The 23,122-nt window shown below is 35.7% G+C and overlaps 1 protein-coding gene across 1 annotated transcript; it reads left to right on the forward strand.

The window, feature by feature from the left end:
• Positions 1 to 11,690: 11,690 nt before the first annotated feature.
• Positions 11,691 to 14,726, forward strand: LOC121405565. Its single transcript, XM_041596495.1, has 3 exons — positions 11,691 to 11,810; positions 12,608 to 12,929; positions 14,150 to 14,726. The coding sequence occupies exons 1-3, from the start codon at positions 11,790 to 11,792 to the stop codon at positions 14,494 to 14,496; spliced, it is 690 nt and encodes a 229-aa protein (XP_041452429.1). The 5' UTR covers positions 11,691 to 11,789; the 3' UTR covers positions 14,497 to 14,726.
• The last annotated feature ends 8,396 nt before the right edge of the window (positions 14,727 to 23,122 follow it).

Raw genomic sequence — 23,122 nt, forward strand, 5'->3', positions numbered from 1 at the left:
AAATCAAGACTTAGTTTCCTTCACTCAACTGAACCCCTCGATTGCTATGCTCACAATCAAAGGGTCAACTTATGGTCCAACCACCTCCAGTCTGTGACGCACAAGCTATCCTATGGACCTAGAAAGTCACCCCCCGGGTTCAAGTAAGGAATGGCCAACCTAGCTATGCCTAAATCGCCTACGGTCTGGGACAGGACGGTTGAAAGTCCTTATGCAGAAATTGGGCTACAACATAGATGGGGACACTGCTTGCGATTGTAGGGAGGATCAGACGATGCAACACCTTCTGGTATGCCCCCTCCTATACTAGAGCCGTGCCCTGCCGAAGATCTGGAGTCATTTAACCCCAAAGTCAGATCCTGTACCCTCCACTGGACAGGTCTTGTGTAGTGACCCGACAACAAGAAGACGAGGTATATTTTCAAAGCTTGATGCATTCCAGTCATTATAATTCTGTGTATTGTACTTGTTTTTTGTATGTGTATTTCATTAAGCTTTGTAATAGTATTAAATTTGAATTTGTTCATTAAACATTTCAGCAGGATCTGCTTGTCAAAAAGAATGGATAATACATTGCAAGTGGATTTCTTGTCTTGATGAAATCATTTTAATGAATTTGATTATAGAATATTCATGTTTTTAAAATTTGCACTTGATATTTTAATTTCACTACTTTGTTAACGAATCCTATCAGCATGTGCTGATGGTCAATATTTCCGACTACATGCCAAATAATTCATAACTGACAAAGCAAAAGAAAAAATCAAAAGTTGAGTGATTGTCAGAATTATTTTACTTGCGCCAGTACAAGTCATAAGCCTTCAAAATATACTATGTTATCATCCAAGGGTTTTGCAAATGTATGAACACCATTGCTCTGAGAGAATATTGCAAATGATGAAGCGGATGACTCACTTTTATATCTTATGAATGTCCTTCAGCAAACGGGGTATTAATTTGGTTCTTCCCCCCAAATTAACATTGTTTATAGAAGTGTTAAACTTAGAGTTACAGGAATGTAGTTACGCAAGCACTGATTTCATGGGAAAGTCTGTAAAATCAAGGTCAATGTCATCACATGATCTGGATCTAGTTAACATATATAAATCCAACTTTGGGAAAATCATACAACCTAAAACTGAAAAGGGACCACACTATAGCTCACCAACACAGATAAGCACATGTGGGGACAGTGTATCACTTTTTCTGGAAAAACCCTGCCATTTGGGTGGAATTCAAGGCTTTTGTCTATTTCTCAGCAATGGCTCATTTTTGTTACTAGAATCATTTGGCAAACATGTTTTGTTCCGATACAGATAATTATCACCCGTATCAGACATCTGAGCAGGTCATTTACAAAACCGTATTGCCCTAGATTCATAAATATCGGGAAGGGATAGGTATATTATTTGTATTTTCCTCGGTCTCAATGCGCATATTTACTTTGCATGCGCTATGCAGAGACGACGCAAAATATGTACCTTTGTATTTTCCCTGGTCTCACATCCGGGCATTTGAGGATGCATATAAAGAGATACGCTTCATAAGGATCTGCGCGCCAACAATATACGTCATAATAAAAGACATTTCCATTTTTTCCATTTATTGGTTTCTGCAACACTTTTTCATGAACATATTAACAAAGAAAATACAATAATAGTATACATATAACTGACAAGCAAAACATACAAAAAAATAATAATAATGCATTTTCTATTAAAACATCGATTATTAGAAGGTTGCAGGGGTTGCCACTATAAGCTGAACTTGACTGCGTGGCAACCCCAGAAAACGATGATAATTATTCTTACTATATTATCTTAACGTAAGGGTGCAGGTGCATAATGACGGGGGGGGGGGGCGCTTGGTCCTCATAATGTATGCTTTATTTGTATTCTTATAGTTGTTGTTTTCCTGTTTTTTAAAACATGTGTTTCATAAGATATAGAGAAATAGCCTATTAACTTTGTGAATATTTATTCAATAATAGTGATTTAATACCTTTTTTGAAAGGAGAAATGAATCTTAACTGTTTCAGCGGACTAGGCAATGTATTCCATATGTCAGGCCCATGATGTCTAAGTGTTTTATGTGCTAATAGTGTTCTAGGATTTTCTAAGTGAATATTCTGACAAGTCCGAGTTGGATATGAATGTAAGTTGTTATTATATGAAAAGAAATCGGTAAATACAGAAGGAAGCAGTTTGTAATGATATTTATACATGAAAATAGCTATTTGTATGGTATTTATATCATATATCTTATACGTTTTTAGACGATAAAAAAGAGGATCAGTGTGTGAAAGATATGTTGATTTTGTGCAGATTCTAACAGCTTTCTTTTGTAATAAAAGTAAATGTTCAAGGTTGGTTTTACTACAGTTTCCCCAAATAAGGTTACAATAATTAATATATGGTAGTATCAATGCATTGTATATCATTAAAAAGGAGTGCTCTGGCAAAAAATACTTCAATTTGTATAATATTCCAATTCCTTTAGCCATTGATGAGGATATTTTGCTTACGTGTTGGTTCCATGATAAATGTTTGTCTGTTGTTATGCCCAGAAATTTCACAGATTCTTTTTTATCTATTGGCTCATTATCAATTAGAATGTCTTTGGGAAAATCGTCATTCCTATGAGTGGCTTGAAAATGAACAAAATGAGTTTTACTTATGTTTAAGGATAACTTGTTACATTTAAACCACGACGAAACATTTTTTAGTTCTAAATTCATTGTATTGATCAATTCATCTAAATTTCTGTGAGACAATAAAATGTTGGAGTCGTCAGCATATAAAATAAACGAAAGAATTTGGGAAGAATTTACTATATCATTAATATATATCAAAAACAGAAGTGGCCCCAAAATCGAACCTTGTGGCACTCCACAATTAAGAAAGGACAACGGAGATTTAATATCATTAATTGAGACGAATTGTTGTCGATTTGAAAGATAACTTTTAATCCATGACCAGGCAACTCCACGTAATCCGTAATTATATAATTTATGTAATAAAATCTTATGATCAATGGTGTCGAAGGCTTTACTTAGATCCATAAATAAAGCGATTATATGACTTCTTTTTGAAGACCACATCACTGGATCCAAGCGCTTGCAAGTACGTCATAATGGTAAAGTGCAGAGCCTAGACCCTTATATTAACAAGACACAATATAACTATTTTAAAACGAAATATCACCTTTTACGATACTGCAACAAATAACAGAAGATTTTTAAATATTAAGTTTGAATTTTCCTTTTTTTTATTACAGGAAATAATTATACATAAAATAAAACAAATAATGATCTTACATAAATCTCTTGAAGTGTCCGATGTAAAATCCCGAAGTGATGATGCTATATCCAAGTAATAATCCACATGATAAAAATCCCAGTTGACTGGCGAAAATTCACAATGATGGCGATGATAAAACTGATGTTGAAGTCCGATGAATAATAAGAGTCACTGCAACGAGTTGAAATGTCCGTGAAGACGATGTTGATGATGATTAACAGTCAATTTCAGCAATCCATGGGTTGAAGCGTGTTCATTGAACAGGTTGATGATGTTGATGATCTCGATGAGAACTGATAATTTCTCAAAATAACTGCAAACAGTTCATTGATGCATAAACTACTCTGATCTGATCTGGTGAAGTGATCTCATATGATGTGATGTGATCTCCTGCTCTCATATGATGTGATGGTGTGATCTAATATGATGTGATGATCATCTTGAAAAATCTGCAGCTTTATACTAATTACAAGTGTTCTAGATCATTCTCAAATTTCGACTAATCTACAAGCTTCTAGAATTGTCTTCCAAAAGAACTTTCTCCTTTCAGGAGCAGTCAAAATCCAGAACACTCTTGAATGACCTCATTGAAATCAACAGTGTAAACAAAATACCTAAGCCTATTCATTTCCACTACCAATACAATTCTATTGTTTGGCTTTTCCTTATTCAACAATAAAACTCCTTGGCCTTTAAATAGGCAAGGCCTGCATAATAAAAAGACATCCTGGAATGTTCTTTACAATTCTTGGCTATCCTTAAAGGGAAATAACTAATAGATAAATGTAATTGCCTTTTAAAATTCTTTTACAATTATTCATATATGTAACACACCATTATCACGATTTTTGCTCTAGATATCTGATTTGGAGGATAATAAAAATATTGACTAGCTCTTCTTTCGGGGAACATCAAATATATTGCCCTTAAAAGACCCATATTGCCCTCGTCTAAAGACTCTGGCCAATATGATTCTTTTGCTGGCAATATATTTGATGTTCCCCTCAAGGCCAGTCAATATTATATAAATATTTTGGTGGTTTCATCAATTTTGATCATATTCGGTAATTTTAGATCATTATCACAACTGGCATTTATGATTAATATCTATATGTTTTAGATTTGCTCAAGAGACACGATAGGAGATGGTGTTATTGTCAACTTGTAATCAATCATATATTCATTTGAATAAAATAATATAGATATTATTTTCTTACAAATTTGCATGGTCTGAAATGACTGATGTGGTGCGCTTTCCAATTTTCAAATCAAGATAAAAACAAAGTGGCTCACTGAAGGGTGCACTTTGCAGAAGACACTCAATATTTATTTATTTATTATTTATTATTCATTATTCATTATTATTATTATCTTTTTTTTTGGGGGGGGAGTTGCAACAGTTTTATTTATTTCGTTGATGTTGCAGTTTGTGAATTTTGTTTTTGTCTGATACCTACCAGCCGGGTCAACTTCTTGACAGGTAAAGTCTGGAAAGCTATCACATTAAGAAAAGTGTGCAATTCTATGCACCCTACACAATACTAAGAAACTTCTTAAAGGGTGCAATAAACTACATCATGCACCTTAAAGGTAGTGCATTTTTCGGGAAATTTTGAATGCAAACAAATTGCACCTTAAATGGTGCACCTTATTTCCACTTTGGGTGTAAAATTGCATCGAGAAGGTGTTTATAGTGTTGTATTGAGACTGCAAACTTAAGCCATATTTTGTTAGTTTATATTGAAAGTAATTCACGCACAAAATGCGTTTCTTTGTTACAAATAGTCTGTCATTCAAGTCATTTGTATACTTCTTGCATTGACTTATTCCGTAATAGGTTCATGCTTCTTGTAACGTTACCCATACTCCCTTCGGCCTTCTTGTATATCTCCCTCGTTTTTTCCTTTGATATTCATAATAAATGAAGTTGTCCAGTCAATATTATTTATAGAATAATAGCTGATGATGATTGCAAATATGAGATTCATCTGGAACATGAATGACTGTATGCAACATAGGGGATAAATGTAAAAAAATACACTATTATAGAAAGGGCGACTTAAACCATGCGCATATACATAATATTTTTTGTCTACATTTAGATATCCTTTCATCCTGGTTAAACAGATCAAACAGCTTCAGAAAAACATGTGTTCAAGGAGCATACGTACCCATCATGGTTGGTTAGTAGATAACGTTTTGTAATGCTTTTCTTGTCCAGATATTATCCAATCAAAGACATTAACATTTGCTCTTTTCTGGAGTATGGTATTTTGAATGCAGAAAGATTTGTTACAACTGACAGAAACATTCATTTCGTTAGAAAGATGAGGTTCATGATAAACATCAGAGGTTGTTCATCAGTATCATTAAATAAAACGGTGATGACTTAATCAAAACCATAAAAAGTGACACGACTTATACTTCGTCCTTTGTGCAGGAAAAGGTAAGGTAGGAGTCATCGTCCATGACTTTCCAGAAAATCACCTTTCAGAGGACGAGCTTCCTTCTAAAATGTCTACTTTTCGCCACACCCAGCCTACAACATTCATGTGTGCATCGCTTGTTCTGATTAGAGGCCAGCTGTCACATTATCTAGTCGAATTGACAAATGAAAAGTGCTCTGATCTGCGTCAGTTCTTCTGCTCGGCAACATCTCAGAACTGGTCGGAAAGAATTCAAGCGATGCTTTACAGACCTGTGTGCTTTATTACATGTGAATATATGAACTGAGAATTAACAAAAAAGACATTTAATTTTTATAGGGAGAGATAGAAACCGAGATATCGCTGAAAAAATTATTTTCAACTCATTTCATTTTATTCAGTCTTTCCTCCATTTTCGTCAGTTTAAACAAGCTTTGCCCTTTTTCGGCATGCTCCTTTCTATGTTTATACTCAAATCAGCTTAGGCCAATTTTAATATACATGTACAGTGCGTCCCAGAAAAAACGAAACCGAGATTTAGCGATCATTTATCATTACTTAATCATAAATAAAATAGACAAATGACCTACCAATTTAAAGCTTAGAATCTCCTCTTTCATCTGATATTACTTAGATTATTTCTTATTCACGCATGAGTGAGCAAATGCAATTTGAAGAAAGGATATCAAAAACTCATTTGGCGGGGGTATCTGGGTTTCAAATAGAAAACCACATTTTTTAAAAGTTCAATATCTCCTCTTTAATTTGATACCTAAATTACAGAAAATGGTAACGAAATAACAAAGTTCTGGTCATTTGAAATAAGGCTTGAATTTCAATAATTTCATAAAATGAAGAGGTTCTCCAGGATGGCTTTCAAACTCTCTCGACACTCTGTTTTGTTGACGATCAGCCATGCATTAAATCTTTTGTTCACCATGCGAAAGCTTCTGTGGGATACCGGTGAAAACATGTTTATCTCATGAAATTATGGAAATACAAGCCTTATTTCAAATGAACAGAACTTTTTTATTTCTCGACCATTTTTTGTAATTTTGGTACCAAATCAAAGAGCAGATATTGAACTTTTCAGAAATGTGGTTTTCTTTTTGAAACCAAGATAACCCCCGCCAAATGAGTTTTTGGTATCCTTTCTTCAAATTGTTTTTGCTCACTCATGCGTGAATAAGAAATAACCTAAGTAATATCATAGGAAAGAGGAGATTCTAAGCTTTAAATTGGTAGATCATTTGTCTATTCTATTTATGATTAAGTTATGATAAATGATCGCTAAATCTCGGTTTCGTTTATTCTGGGACGCACTGTATTAAGTTTCCGGTAGTCTGCTACTGTGCCCGTTTGACATATTTGACTTCATCGTGCTATGTCATAATTGGGTAAATCTGAAACGAGCATTAATTAGATCAAATCGAAGAAGGGTTCATCCCGTTCATCATCTTCATGTTTGGCGAAAGACCCCCAAAGCTGATCATACTCCGTCTCAATCGAATGAAATATGACTTTATGGAAAACAAACGTGACTCTATACGTGTAGATAGATAGTCATATGTTCATATCTAAAGACGATAGTGATGATAATAATAATAGTGATGATGATAATAACAATAATAATAACAACAAGAATAATAATAATAATAACCATCATTTAGTACGCTCTCCAAAGTAAAACGATATAAGAGTGTTAAAGGTCAAGTCCACCTCAGAAAAATGTTGATTTGAATCAATAGAGAAAAATCAGACAAGCACAATGCTGAAGATTTCATAAAAAATCGGATGTAAAGTTATGACATTTCAAAGTTTCGCTTATTTTTAACAAAATAGTTATATGAACGAGCCAGTTACATCCGAATGAGAGATTTGATGATGTCACTCACTCACTATTTCTTTTGTTTTTTATTGTTTGAATTATACAATATTTCAATTTTTACGAATTTGACAATTAGGACCTCCTTGCCTGAAGCACAAAATGTTAAAATAAAGGGATTCCACGTGTTCAGGGAGGAATGAAACTTCATTTCACATGACAATGATGAGAAAATCAAAATATTTCATATTTCAAACAATAAAAAACAAAAGAAATAGTGAGTGAATGATATCATCGACTCTCTAATTTGGATGTAGCTGGCTCGTTCATGTAACTGTTTTTGTGAAATGAAGCGAAATTTTGAAATGTCATAACTTTCTTATTTTACATCCGATTTTGATGAAATTTTCAGTGTTATGCTTGTTGAATTTTCTCTTTTTATTCAAATCAATTTTTTGTTGGGGTGGACTTGTCCTTTAAAAAACACATCAGATTATCGTCGGCCTTATGCCAAAAGGGCCTTAACTGCTTTTGGCCATTCCGAGATAATGGCGTTTATAAAGGTTTTGGCCTCTCTAATAATCAAAAGTTTGTGGTCGTTTTTTTGCTTTTGAAGCCAATTTCGATAAACGTGTTAAGTTATTAAGTTTTACATGAAATGTGTTAAATTTATTATAAAATATTCAGAACCCCTAAAATCGGGTTAAGGCCCTTTTGGCATAAGGCCGACGTTATATACATTATGACAATGTACAGCAAATGCATGTACTAAGGAGATAAAAGAAAAGTACTATTTACACGCCCTTTAAGAGCTAAATTAGCACTTCATTTTTTAGAGTGTAGTAAAGCGGTAAGTTTTCAGAGATTATTAAAAATTGATCTGTAGTGTACTTTGATAAAGAAGAGGATGTTGTTCCATTCTTTAGATATGCTAGACTGAATAAAATGATGACAATTATAGGTCTTCTATAGTAGGGGGTGCAAAAGAGGAGTGCTAGGACGAACTTTGAAATGTTCCCTTCCCAACTGTGGCGTACAGATGGGGGGGGGGCTTGCCCCCCCCACAATTTTTCCGATCAGGATTGGTCATGAATAAAAAAGGATGAAAAAAGATATTATTTGAATTTCATATAAAAATCCACCACAAATTTTGATTTTTTGTAATAAAAATGTGGGAATTTTGCTCGCTCGCAACTTTTTATTCATTTTTTCCGATACACTGTATCTAGACTACTCAAAAGTTTTGGCTCATTGCGCCGCTGCTTCCCAATAACATGAAAATTCTCGATGAAAAGTATTACTTTTGTCAAAAGCCTACTAAATTCGTAAATCAGGGCTCCGTAACTCGAAGGTTTGCAATCAATCGCTAAATACCAGTGACCAATCAAGATCATCGTTGCATGCGCACTCTGTTTAAAATACTGACCGGGAACCAATCAGTGCGCTTCTTTCATATTTGCAACCCATCACAAACCCTTGTGTTACGGAGCTCAGATCACAAAGGCTGCAATAAATGCCGGGAATATTGCATTTAATGATATTCATTATTGTGATAGTCATGCTTTAGTTTTTGGTAAATCTAAAGATGTTTAATGCGATTTTAAACAGTTCTTTGAAAACGGTGCTTTATGTTTGCACTTTTCTTCTCTATTCTTTTTATTTCCTTCTCGTAGCCTTTTCTTTTGGTAATTGTTGTTAAGTTGCACTCTTACAGGCGTATCCCGACACAAGCACCTGCTGCTATTTTTACGCCTCCATCCATGGTAAATAAAATACATACATATATTTACATTCATTGTTACATTTCTGTTGATTTGTGCATTTTATATGAATTGGGATCCAACCTGCGAAATGTCAATCAGAAGAAAATAAATATTTCATTGAAATTTAAATTTAAACGTGCTAGAGAGGGTCACAGATGCACCCTTAAAATTACTATCATGTACCCTCTAAAATTTGTTTTACAAAGAAACATTACTACCTAAAATAGTATAGTATCCCATTCAACATTTCGCAGTTACACCAATGAAACCAACTCCAAACCGACCGATGGCATGACATTGGAAATAACATAATAGATTTGATCCATGAGGAGTCAGTTTTTGCCGATGTGACTGTGGCAAAATGTTTTAGTCCCACCAACGAAACCGACCGATGCCTTCGCAAAGTAATAGTTTTGATTGGTCTTGGGTTAGTTTCGTCGACTACGACATGGTTGCCTAATTTGGTAAGGGTAAATCCATTATGAAAGATGCCGCATATTAGGTGTATTTAGTATTTCGGTAGGTGCAAATTCGCCATAAAAGTCGCGGAAAGGGTACTAAAGATATGGAAAACAAAAAAAAGGTGTGTATGGTTTTTATTAGACTAAGTGTAAATTGTGCCGAAATGAATGAAAATAAAATGAATATTAGACCAACTGGTTATGAGATGAAATGGTCATGGACAGACTGGTGATTAGACGAAGTGATGATTGAACCAAATGGTTTTATTGACCCTTGTTAGACGAAATGTTGATGGACAGAATGGTATTAGACTAAATGAAGGTAGACCATGTGGAAAGTGCATGAGTTGGCAGTGAACGAATTGGCAATTTAACGTCTTTTCTGGTGTTGATTCATTGCAGTCTGATCTACTCTCAAACTGCAGTGCATAATTTCGTACACTGCCTTGCTATATTTCAAAGAAAAACCATGAAAAGAACATTAGAAAGAACTTTGGATAGTATATAGAGTCAAGCATTATATATATTTATATAGCTACCGGATATATTAAGCTAATTTGAATTCATTTCAATGAAACGGGCGTAAAAGGACGTGTTTATAATCTAGCATTGATGAAAAATATTGATTTACTATTTCTATCATCACTTTTAATGCAAATTACCATTAATTAATTAATTGATTGATTGATTAATGAATGAATCAATTAACTAATTAACGGTTATTATTAATAACATGTAATATATTTTTTCATCATCATTATCTGCTTTTATTCAGGCAATCACATAAAATATTGTAAGAAAAATTCAATGTATTCACCTCCCCTACAGAAATTTAAGCGTGCCGCTTGCTAGTAACTAGCATGCGACTAGCAGGGCGCTCGCTTAATAAGCGAGTGCATGCTAGTGAACAGTCCCTGCTCGCTAAAAGATCGCTTAACTATTACTCTGCACGCATATTACACGCTTATTAAGCTAGCCGCATGCTAGTTACTAGAATGCCGCAAGCTTGCGCAAGCTAGTCGCACGCTTGGAAATTTCTGTAGGGGCTATAATCATATCAGTTTCACTTAATATCTTTTTTTATTATTTGGTACACACAGGCAATATTCCTTCGCTATACCATTCTTTCCTCGATATCATAAAACATTTTTTTTATCAATGCATATCCTGGCACAATTTTATTACACATTTTATATACTCTAATTGGGTATACTCCTACAGAAAGGATTTCTATTTAAAAAAATTGAATTGTTGTATACAAATTTCACAAATGTTATGTTGCAATACCAAACGCCAGCATTTCGGGGGAAGTAGGTCTATTTCAAGAAAGAATTTTCAAGAGAGAATTCTCCCTGTTTGTGTCCAGTATAACATTGCAAATAGGCTTATTCATGTTACTTTTAAATCATTTTTGAAATCAGAGTATTGATTAATCATTCACACATTTTTTTTTATAATAAACATTCGTCCCTCTGCCTTTTACACTACTTGGAAAATCATATAGGCGTTCGCGCGCCCCTATCCCCCTCATGCGAGTAAGTTTTGTACATTTTCAGTTTTGATATGCAAATTCTGTTGTTGCTTCCAAAAACATTTCCCCGAATTTAATTTAGTCATCAACCCTTCCGTAGCGCAAACTGATTCCTTCCTTCACCCTCGACCTGAATCCTGGACGTTCGACGGACGCAGTCGAAATGACAAGTCACGTGTACATGTAGGCTTTCAACTTGGTTTGTGTATTATCATCTGCGATCATGTGATCCGGATCCAGGAAATAAAGAGGCTTTAATAGGAGGTATAATTTGTGAGCAAATTTACCGGCATTACTCCTATGTGTCTAGAATCACATGCTCGATCTGTAATGAAAATCATATAAGTGAGAAAAAAAAATGTTCATATTGTGAACAATTTTTTTCTCACTTATATTATTTTCATTACAGATCTAAGTTTGAAGACTGGTTAAGCTCAGCCTTTCCATTCCGAGATCACTTTGTTGTCAAAAAGATGCTGGAGACATGGCTTCTTCTTCCATACGAGTAAGTCTAATTCCATCTCCTCATTACTCTGTTGTAATATGTTCCCTTGCTCTGTTTTTTAAATCAGAATTAAATTGTAAATTGCACACAGTACGCTAATGTGTAAAGCTTTCATTTCCTTGTATCAAGCTAGCAATATTCAGTCAATAGCCAAACCTGACATGAGTTTTGATTGCTTTTTCAGAAAATATATATATGTTTTTTTTCCAATTTTTATTTGGCTCATAAGTTACAATTAACTAAGATAGCATGCGTTAATTACTAAACTTGGCGAATTTGAAAAAAAAACCCGCCCAAGTAGATATTAGCGAAAGTTGTGTTTTTAATGCGCTTAATTTTAAAAGAAAGGATTTCTTCCGGGCCGAATTTCATTTGAAAAACAGCAGTGTGAGGTATGATTGGAAAACCCTCACGCTAAATTGTTTTCATTAACACACACAATACTTATATGTGTTAATGAAAACAATTTTTGCTCTTTTACCGGATATCACGTTTTGGAACTTCCTTCCTCATGCTTTAAGAGTAGCATCGGCCTAGGCGGTGATTGTGTGCCAAGAACGTTGAAGTTGTTGATTAAATTCCAATCCAATCGAATTCATTCGTCATAATGAAATTATATATGCCTATATAGTAATGATAAAAATCAGTATTCATTTCACTTTTTGCAGCAAAAAGGAATCTGATGTAGACATGTTAAATAAAGAGAGGAGGCTCAAATAAAGCCCCCCACGAAAATTATTCGGCGCCGAATTCGATGGATCTCCCTTGCTGTGATTACCTCTTTTATTCTCTTTCAGTTCTCCCGAGAGAAGTCTGATTCAATTCACATTGTCTCTGTAAACAGTAAAGTGAAGGTCACCGTATGTTGTCATGGCTTTTCGCAAGCAAAGTCAAAAGTATCAGGTCTTATTCATTACATCGAACAAAATATGACGGATGTCGTAGAAAGTGTGAACTTCGAATCACTGCCGTACAATATCAATGAAATGGACAAGTTTGACTTGAGGAGAGTCGATGTACTTCTACTCTGTCACTCCATAGAAAACAGAAGTTTCTCAATAACTGATGTCGGAGGTGCACTTTATGATAGATTTCTTCCCAGGGCCACGAAACATTTGGGTACGTAATTTTGTTTAGAAGTCATGTTCAGACGTGGGATCCGATGAAGTGGGTGTAAAATTTTATTACGCAGCAATTTAATTCAAGATATTTATCTTATATTACGACCCATTGTCCACAAGCCCGATCACGAGAGAAACTCTGACTTGTTTACAACGACCTTCACAGGGGCCATTATAAGGAGGGCCAAAGTAACTTCAGGAAGTAGTAGTGACACGGTTGTTCCGTGGGAAATCTAAATAGCTGTTGTCAACTGTTGGCAATTTGACCCGGAAGTTTAACGCGAGGCCGTGAGGACTACTCCTAGTTCATCTATTACGCGCGTCAGCTATAGTCGTGATAGCGAGATACTCCTGGATAAATCAGGAGTATCTTGGTCGGAGGAACTTACCACGACCTCTTTCCAGACGGACACAACGCCGACATTTCCTCCAACCTTTCTTTCGACCCAACTCCGACAAAAACAGCGTGCGTAAGAACAAGGCTAGAGGCATCTATCCGGTTTTTATTTCAAGGGGAACCACTTGCATACTTGTTGAAGTAGATTGTACTGGGCTTATTATCACCGGGGGGGGGGGGGCAAATAGGAGGTATCTTAATTTTGGGGTGTGACTCATTTGATCTTTGGATTTGATCTATGGGATTCTGATTCCAAAAAGCGAAAGGTGGAGGGTCAATGCATGGACCCTTTGTAGTTGGGTCCAGGGTTAATGTGGACCCTCGGGGCACACTCGCTTCTATCAGCAGAGCGTTTTATCAACATTTATTTTATCGTCCGACAAATATTGTCAGGTCTGACAACTTTTCTTGATTTTAAATCGGTTGAATTTTTTTTTTACCATGATAAAAAAATGGTATGAAACGGGACTTGTCAGATGAACTGTCCGTCGAGATCTTCAATGATACGCTCCTCTGGTGCTAAATTGAATTGCGCCTCCACTTGTTGGATTTTTGGAAGCAAATATACCATGTGGGAGAAAATTGACCCTTTGATGGGCGGCCAATATTGTAAATGGTTCGACGTGTAATGATTGGTTTAATAAAACAAAGAATAGAAACAAAACTTCACCAAAACGCTGACAATCAATTGTTCAAGTGCTTCGTTCTCTCAATGCTTGACAATTATTTTAATTTAGGAGCCAATTCACATGTGTATTTATCTTCCGTTTTTGAGCACCTAAAATATTTCAGATAATCATTTTAATATTCATGTTATTCAGGAAAAAGTAAAGTGGGTGTCATCGTCCATGACTTTCTCGAAAAGGACCTTTCACCGGACAAGCGTCATTCAATGTCTACCTTTCGCTATACCCAGCCTACAACATTCCAGTGTGCATCGCTTGTTCTTATTGGAGGTCAGCTGTCACATGATCCCGTACAACTGACCCATGAGCAGCTTGAAGAACTTCGGAGATTTCTTTGCGCGGAAATGAGTTGGACAGAAAGAGTAGGCGTTGCGTTTAACAGACGTACCGGTTGTTGCGGCTGTATTCTATATTGTTGTGAACGATGTGTATATTCCGTTTTCTGTTGTAAAAGACGTAGATATGAAAATGTGTTCAGTTAATACAAATTTTGGAAACAATCATTTCATAAGAGTTCACTCATTAAACAGACCTGACCCTCAATACAATTAAGTTTAATTTTATTAATCCATAGGTCCCTCTTGGAAACCAAAGATTGCTAGATCAACTTTACTCGCTCGAACACAATCTCATAACTTATGGGTCGGTCTTTTCAGTATGCTGGGCTCTTCCTATGGAATAAACTTCTACACTGTTAGAAAAAATAGAAGAAGTTCCTGCAGCAGAGTCTCGAGAACACCTGTAATCTTACCGAATTGCGTAATCTTACAGGAAATTGATATTTGATGTATGGAATCTTATAAATTTCCTTGAATAAAACACCCTTTTCCCTTTTTTAAACAGACCTGTTCTGTTAAATTGCAGAAAAATTCTTGTTTTATGAATTTACAGAATGATTATTACGCAATTCGGTAAGATTACAGGTGTTCTCGAGACTCTGCTGCAGGAACTTCTTTTATTTTTTCTAACAGTGTACAATACCGCAATATTTCTTGTTCTACCGCCTCCTAAAATTCACTCGAAATCTGGTATCCATGCCAACTTTCAATTAAAAGTTAAAACTCTTCCCCTCCTTTGATGTGTTTCCAATTCTTTTTTTTTGCACCATGAGCATATTCGCATGGTGGATACTAAATAAATATGATATATGGCTGTAGCGAAGGCTGACAGATGACACTTTGGAGGTCGCACGGGCCTATTAACATCGGGAAGGCAACAGATATTAATTTCAGCCAACCCATTCTCATCTTTTTTTAATACGGCTGATTGACAAAGTGTGTGAATATGATTGTCGATGTAATACTGGTTCTATTTTTGGTTATTACTGAAGTTCTTTTCCCCGGATCGGGATGAAATATCACCAACTTTGGAACTATATTTTGACTGGCGGAAGGGTAAAGGCTATTATACTATTTCAGGTGATGAATTTGATCCCTCAGGAGATTCCTTTATGAATTCCGTTTTTTTTTTAATAATCCGGTCGAGGGACTTTTTTTCTGGTCAGATATAGGATTGTCAGATAATATCGTATCCACTGCATGGTAGTAAACATTTGACCCCGACATGCCCGAATTTCATCCTTATTTATGTAATAAAGAGGGAAATTAATGATTGGGGAGGACTTTTCCTTTAAGCATATATGGACCTATTTTTACCAACATTTATTACCCAACACACTGGACAGTATGTTCCTCAGGATAATAAGTGTGCACGCAAGGACAGAATGTAAAAAAAAACCTTTACTTTATATGTTCACGTTGAATGATGTTTGTTTAAACTGCAGGGTGCTTTTGTAAGGCATTTTCTTCAAAAGTGAACAGGCTAACCATGCAGTACAAAATAACTAAAGCAAAATAAATAAATAGATATTAATCACGCACACTGATCTGAAACTTATATTGTACGTATATTGGTTAACCCGTTGCGGATCTGTACGAGATATACATCGGAATTGTGGAAGCATTTGTATCACAAATTAATAGCACAGTCATGAGTCGCAATCTACTAAAAAAGTTATGTATGCTTGTCTTTTGTTGAAACAAGTAACTCATTTTGACATTTGTAAATATTTCCAATATACTTTTCATACATTCCTGTCATTTTATTTTATGTATTATTGTTTATTTCTAATAAGCCTTTCCATACCCTCGATAATGCAAACTTTAAAGGAAGATGATACTTTAACCTTTTTATTGTATGATATGTAAATTAGACATTCTCCCAGTTTTATACAGACATTCATTTAAGTACAATACCCGCATCTAAAAGTCGTTATAGTGGTGTCGATTCGTTGTAGACTCCGATCTATTCCCAGATTATAATGATTTCGTATAATGCTATGTGTATTTTATGAACAGGCATTAAAAGAACTTGATAAAGAATTTCATATATCATGTTTATAGTAAAACTTTAATTCATTGATATCTTTTATCATGATTGTGTTTCATTTGATTGTTCATTCAATATTATTTGATTGTTCATTCAATATTTTTTGTTTTCGCTTATAACTTCTGGATGATATATACATGTATAGTGAAAAAATAAACCTTTCATTTTTATAATGCGAATGAGGTTTATTCACTTTCAGTTTTGATATGCAAATTCTGTAGTTGCTTCCATAGGGCCTTTATATTTTCTCGAATTTGAAAAGTCATCAACCCCTCCGCAGCGCAAGCTTATATGTCAAATAATAATACACATTTCCTCCATTATTGACCTTTGATTCGAGTCCTAAACGTTCGACGTACGCATTCGTAATGACAAATCCAGTGTACACTTGGCTTGTCATTTCGATTCGGTTATGTATTAATGTTATCTGCGATCATGTGATCCGGATCTAGTTTGAAGATTTCATGAGCTTGTAATCTGAAGAGATCACTTTGTTGCCAAAAGGATGCTGGGGACATGGCTTCTTCTTCCGTACAAGTAGGTCTAATTCTTTATCCTCATTACTCTGTTTTATTGTGTTCCCTCGCTCTGTTTTTATAATCAGAATTAAATTGTAAATTACACACAGTATACGCTAAATGGTTAAGCTTTCATTTCCACATTCTGTCTATACATGAACTACAACTGCTTTCGTTTCGCCTGCATAGCAGAGCGAGACTACAGTCATGACAGTGCGTATAAAAAAAAGTTTACACTTAAAAACAATCCTGTAAAATTATACATTTGGGCGATTCCATGCTAGAAAAATCAGCCATTTTCACAACATTTTTCAACCTACTATCTAAACAAACGAGGAACCTCATTGTATGTTGTGGTAATAATAAAGTTCTACTGGGTCGTCATGTAAAAAATGACAACCAACAAAAATATGTTGTCCATGGGTGAATTAAAGGTGAAAATGTTGCGTGTCGTACGGGACATTTCTGAGTTCTTTACGACACACAACATTTTCACCTGTAATTCACCCATAATCAAACAATTTGTGTAGGTAACCAGTTTTTCGCATGACTACCCACTATAACTTTATTATTGACAAACCATAAATTGTTATTGCTCAAGCAATCAGCCAAAAGATTAGATGTTGGTGTCGAAATGTCCCGTACGACACGTATGGAATCGCCCATTTGTAATATCCTGAAGATATTTCCACAATTTAACATTGGTACAGATCCATTTAAGAAAATGACGATATAATCATTGTCAAGCTTGGGAAAAGTGTGGAGAAACAAGTATTAAATGAAAAATGAAATGAAAACCCACTTTATATGATAAAACCATAGTGAAAAATGCTGGAGATGTCTGATATAAGCTTTTGTTCAGATTCAGTGATGTCCCGAGATCCAGCTGGCACAAAAAAAGGTAAAGTTTGCGATGACTAATTGTTCAAATTTCAACTTGGGTGGTAAAATTGTTACAAAATGCAAAGTGAAAGGGAAATGTATGAGTGTTTCACAGGGTAGGTATGATTTCGCCCTTTACCCTAGCATGCCTAGTTTGTAGCTGGAGGTGGCAGTTCTTGGTTTCCCAGCACATTCCAAGTTATGTCCGCAGATTGTCCTGGGAGTGTACTTGCTGAATCTCATAATCAGAGAAGTACCAAGCTGACACTAAGAATTGTCAAATCATTGGCCAGAACAGTCAGGATTAGTATCTGTCTCCACATTTTTAATTTACCCCCATTTTTAAAATAGATATATTTCACATTTATATGCACATACATGTGAATCATGTAGAGTGGATTGACTTTGACAGCAAATAGGAATCTGATGTAATAATGATAAAGAGAGGAGGTTCGAATAATTAAAGCCTAAAAATTATTGGCGCCGAATTTGATGGATCTCCCTCGCTGTGATTTTCTCCTTTATTCCATTTCAGTCATCCCTAGTGGAGTCTGATTCAACTCTCAGTGACTCTGTAAGAAAGAACGTTACCGTATGTTGTCAAGGCTATTCGCAAGCAGTATCTGGTCTTATTCATTATATCGAACAAAATATGACGCCGGATGTCGTGGAAAGTGTGAACTTCGAATCACTGCCGTACAATATCAATGAAATGGACGAGTTTGACTTGAGAAGGGTCGATGTCCTTCTACTCTGCCACTCCATAAAAAACAGAAGATACCCGATAACTGATGTCACAGGTGCACTTTATGACGGATTTCTGCGGAGAGCCTTTAGACATTTGGGTACGTAATTAATTTTAGAAGTCATGTTCAGACGTGGGTTCCGATAAAATCGGAATAAACTTTTATTAGGTTAAGATTCCAAAGATATTTATTTTATTACGACCCAGTGCATAAAAAATAGGAGGATCCAGGGGTGGGCGCCCTCCCCCCCCCTATTGGCGGAGCAAAAAAAAGAAAAAAGGGGGAAAGGAAGAAAAAAATAGAGAAAAATAGAAGAGGAAAAATAAGAGAAAAGTGAATAAAATAAGGTCAGGGGAAGACTAGGAAAACGATTTGAAAATATATATTTCATGTCTTTTTATTAAATTTTGGCTCGCGCTTCGCACTCGCATAGCCTGTTCGATGAGATACATATCTTGCTCAATAGGCTGATATGTAGCTCAAAATATCAAGTTTTGAAGTCGATATACAAAACATATTTCAGCTCGGTCATCGAGCTTTTATTATTTTGTTTGATTTACAAATTGATTTTTCTAAGTGCTCAGTAAAATGTTCGTTTTATGGTGTGAATATCAAATGCATCTTTTTGCGCCGTGCGCTTGGTTTATTTGATTTGCCATGTAGGCCTACATAATTATATTGTCTTTGTTTATTCCATAAGATTCTGAGATATCAATTCTATAACAAACTACTTAAATTCCCCTTTTTATGACAGTTTATCAAAAATTTCGTTTCGCGATTTGCTTTTAATAGTTACAAATATATCAACTCATTAATCCTTTTCATGATCACAAATTGCTTAAAATATCCAGTTTTCAGGTTTCAAATGTCAACAAATTTCACTCACCCATTAGGCTTATTACACTAAAAATATAATAATAGAATTTTCATGAATTCCTAACTAACTAAATTGTCCCTTTTTCAGAAAGGAATATCGACAAGTTTCATATCGCTTAGGAAGAGGAATAGGAAGATAGTCATCATTTTCATATGATGACAAAATGTCTTTCGGCCTAGAATGTCCTATGTCAAAATAATAAAAACATCAGCTCGCGCTTCACACTCGCATCATTTAAGTGCTATCCACATACACTTTACATTTCCCCTACACAGTGCTTTAGAAAGTGCTTATATAAATTCACCCTTTTCATACCGGAATATCAAATATTTTCCGCTCGCGCTTCGCGCTCGCATTATTGATTTTCATGATAAAAAATGAAATGTATTCAAAATGCCCAGATTCTGTGTAACTCTAAAACACGCACACACATGTCTGTTGAGATACGCAGCTTGAACTTTATTCAAAACGTGCTAAAATGATCCAGTTTGCGCTCGCATTAATAATGTAGGAACTTCCCTTTTTCATGATTTACAAAACATGAATAGAGTGTCCCATTTTTAGGTTTGAAATCTCAATTTTTTCCGCTCGTGCATCGCGCTAGCATCAATTATTTATTTTTTATACATGTACCTACATCGTTTATTTCAGAAAGTGCTATGAATGTCAATTTTTTAATTCGGAATGTCAAAATAATTTTAGCTTTTTAGTGATTCACGCTCTCATTATCTAAAAGTTGAAATATGTATCGTCTTAATGGCTAACTTCAAATCGTCCTTAACAGGTCCCTTTTCGATCATGTCAGAACCAATATCAAAACTTTCTGCTCGCGCTTCGCGCTCGCACTATTCAAATAGGGCCTAGGATATTATTACATTTTCATGTTGTTTTATAAGAATAAAGCTAAGAAATGACTGTTAGGACATCAGCGTTTTGCCCCCCCCCCCCCCACCAATTTTTCACAACCAAGAAAATGGAGAGAAATGGATAAGTGTGAAATATTAGCCTATAATTTTTCAAATGTTATGTAAAAATCTATCACAAACTTTGATTTTTGTAATTAAAATGTAAACATTTTTCCTCGCTCACTTCGCTCGCTCGCAACTTCTTATTAATTTTACGCGATATACCGTATCAAGCCCCCTCAGAATTTCCATTATGCCACTGAGACAACCCCTTCAAAGAAACAAACAAAAATCAACTTTGAGTGGCCGATCGGGGAAAATATGGGTGGACAAAGAGGATTCATTTGATCTTTATTTTGATTTGATTTTTAAGGGATTCTGGTTCCAAAACGCGAAACGCGGAGGGACCTCAAGCCCACTCGCTTCCATGATCTGGAGAGCGGTTCATCAACATTAATTTTATCGTCCGACAGAATTGTCGGATCTGACAATTGGCAAAGACTGTTACCATTTATTTAAAATCAAATTAGATACCATGCGGAAGAATATATTGACTCTTTGATGGCGATCAATATTGTCAGTGCTTCGACGTGTAATGATTGGTTTAATAAAACAAAGAAAAGAAACAAAACTTAGAGATGTTCACCAAAACGCTGACAGTCAATTGTTCAAGTGCTTCGTTCTCTCAATGCTTGACAATTATATTCAATGTTTTAGGGGCTCATTCAACGACTGTATTTATCTTCCGTCTTTGAGCACCTAAAATATCTTAGATAAATCATAAAAAATATTAATCTTATTCAGGAAAAAGTAAAGTGGGAGTCATCGTCCATGACTATTTCGAAAAGGACCTTGCACCGGACACACTTCATTCTATAATGTCTAACTTTCGCCGCACCCAGCCTACAACATTCCGGTGTGCATCGCTTGTTCTGATTGGAGGTCAGCTGTCACATGATCCAGTACAACTGACCCATGAGCAGCTTGAAGAAATTCGGAGATTTCTCTGCGCGGAAATGAGTTTGACAGAAGGCTTACGCGTTACGTCTAACAGATTTTCTGATTGTTACTACTGTAATCCAAGTGATTGTTATGAACGGTGTGTATATTCCATTTTCTGTTGTTGTAAAAGACGTAGATATGAGAATATGTTCGATTAAAGCACACTGTGTAAATAATCATTACAATTAAGTGTAGCTTGATAAATCCATACGATCCCTATTTGAACCTTTAGTCTGTCAGATCATCTTTACTCGCTCGAACACAATCTCATAACTTATGGGGTCGTTCTTTTGTGTATGCTGGGCTAATCCTATGGAATAAACTTCTACAATACCGCAATCCTTATTGTTCTACCACCTTCTAAACATCACTCAAAATCTGGTATCACCGCCAACTTTCAATTAAAATGTACAGCTCCTCCCCTTCTTTGATGTGTTACCAATTTTTTTTTTTTTTTGCACCACGAGCATTTTGTCCCATGTAATAAACAATATGTCTCGTCAGAACCCTTAAAGAAAGTGAGTAGTACCCGTTTTTTGGGAGTTAATATTGATGACAAATTATCATGGTCTTTACACGTTAACGGTATCGCACTGAAGATATCAAGAATAATTAGGGTTATGTCAAAGCTGAAAATTGTACTACCATCAAATGTATTATTTTTGGTATACAATACCTTGGTTCTTCCTCACAATATGGAAACATGCTTTGGATGAATACATCAAATACATTGTTAAATCGATTATATCTGTTGCAAAAGCGTGCATTACGTATAATTGGTAAAACTTATTATCTGGCTCACACAAAAGACCTTTTTAAAACAATTTAGAGTAATAACTATATACGAATTTTGTAAGTTACAACTTGGAGAATTCATGTACAGGTCTAAAAAAGGATTACTACCAAAATCACTCCAAAATTGGTTTAAATGCAACAGTGATGTCCTTGGTCATAATACTCGTAACTCAAAGAAATTACATAGCATATATTTTAGGACCACTACAGGACAGAGAAGTGTGAAGTATCAGGGACATCTAGTATGGTTTGCTTTAGATGATAACATCAAACAAAGTCCATCATTACGGCAGTTTAAGATGAAATAGGCCTCCAAAATCTGTGCAATTCTAAATAATCATTAAACAAAATCAGTGTGTAACTCGTTTTTAATTCCCTTTTTTCTGTCCCCCCTTACTTTCCATTAGGTTGATTTGGAATTGTTCACTGAAGGAGAGAGCTACTCCGGGAGCTTAGTTGGTCCCGGTCAATGCATAGAAGGGGACGGGGCATGGGCGTGAGTCTTCCCTGTTTGGATGCTGGATGCGTGGCCTTTCGGGCGCTGTGATTGGTCAGACATGGTCTGGTGGCGTCGCTGGCGTGGCGAGCGAGTCTATCTCCTATTGTCTTAAGAATGTGTTTGAGAGTTCCGTTTGTAGTTGGTTGTTATTGGAGTTGAGTGGAGGGGGGGGGGGGGGTGGATGCGTGTGAAGATTTTGTACGTGAGTGTGATTTGTGTGGATACACGTACGGGTGTCGGTGTGGGTATTCTTGGGGAGATGGGCTCTCTTGCCGTGTCAGTGGAGTGGCCGGCTGTGTATCCTCCTCGTATCCTATCGGGAATTCCTGACCCGCTTCTGTCCCGACCCTCATCTGCCTAACGCCTCTGACCGTACGTGCTCCCGGGGTGGGCCTCTCCTTTCTCGTATTCTCCTTTTCTGCCGGGGCTAGATTCGATAAGCTCTGCTTTTTCTTGCCCCGGTCACATTATTTACCATCGTATTTTAATTTTGTTG

The sequence above is a fragment of the Lytechinus variegatus genome, chromosome 18 (genome assembly GCF_018143015.1).
Source record: "Lytechinus variegatus isolate NC3 chromosome 18, Lvar_3.0, whole genome shotgun sequence".
Lineage (NCBI taxonomy): Eukaryota > Metazoa > Echinodermata > Echinoidea > Temnopleuroida > Toxopneustidae > Lytechinus > Lytechinus variegatus.

Coding starts and splice junctions, on each gene's coding strand:
- LOC121405565 (XM_041596495.1), top strand. CDS start 11,790: ATGGCTTCTTCTTCCATACGA. Junction 11,811..12,607: donor TGGCTTCTTCTTCCATACGA/GTAAGTCTAATT, acceptor ATTCTCTTTCAG/TTCTCCCGAGAGAAGTCTGA. Junction 12,930..14,149: donor CAGGGCCACGAAACATTTGG/GTACGTAATTTT, acceptor CATGTTATTCAG/GAAAAAGTAAAGTGGGTGTC.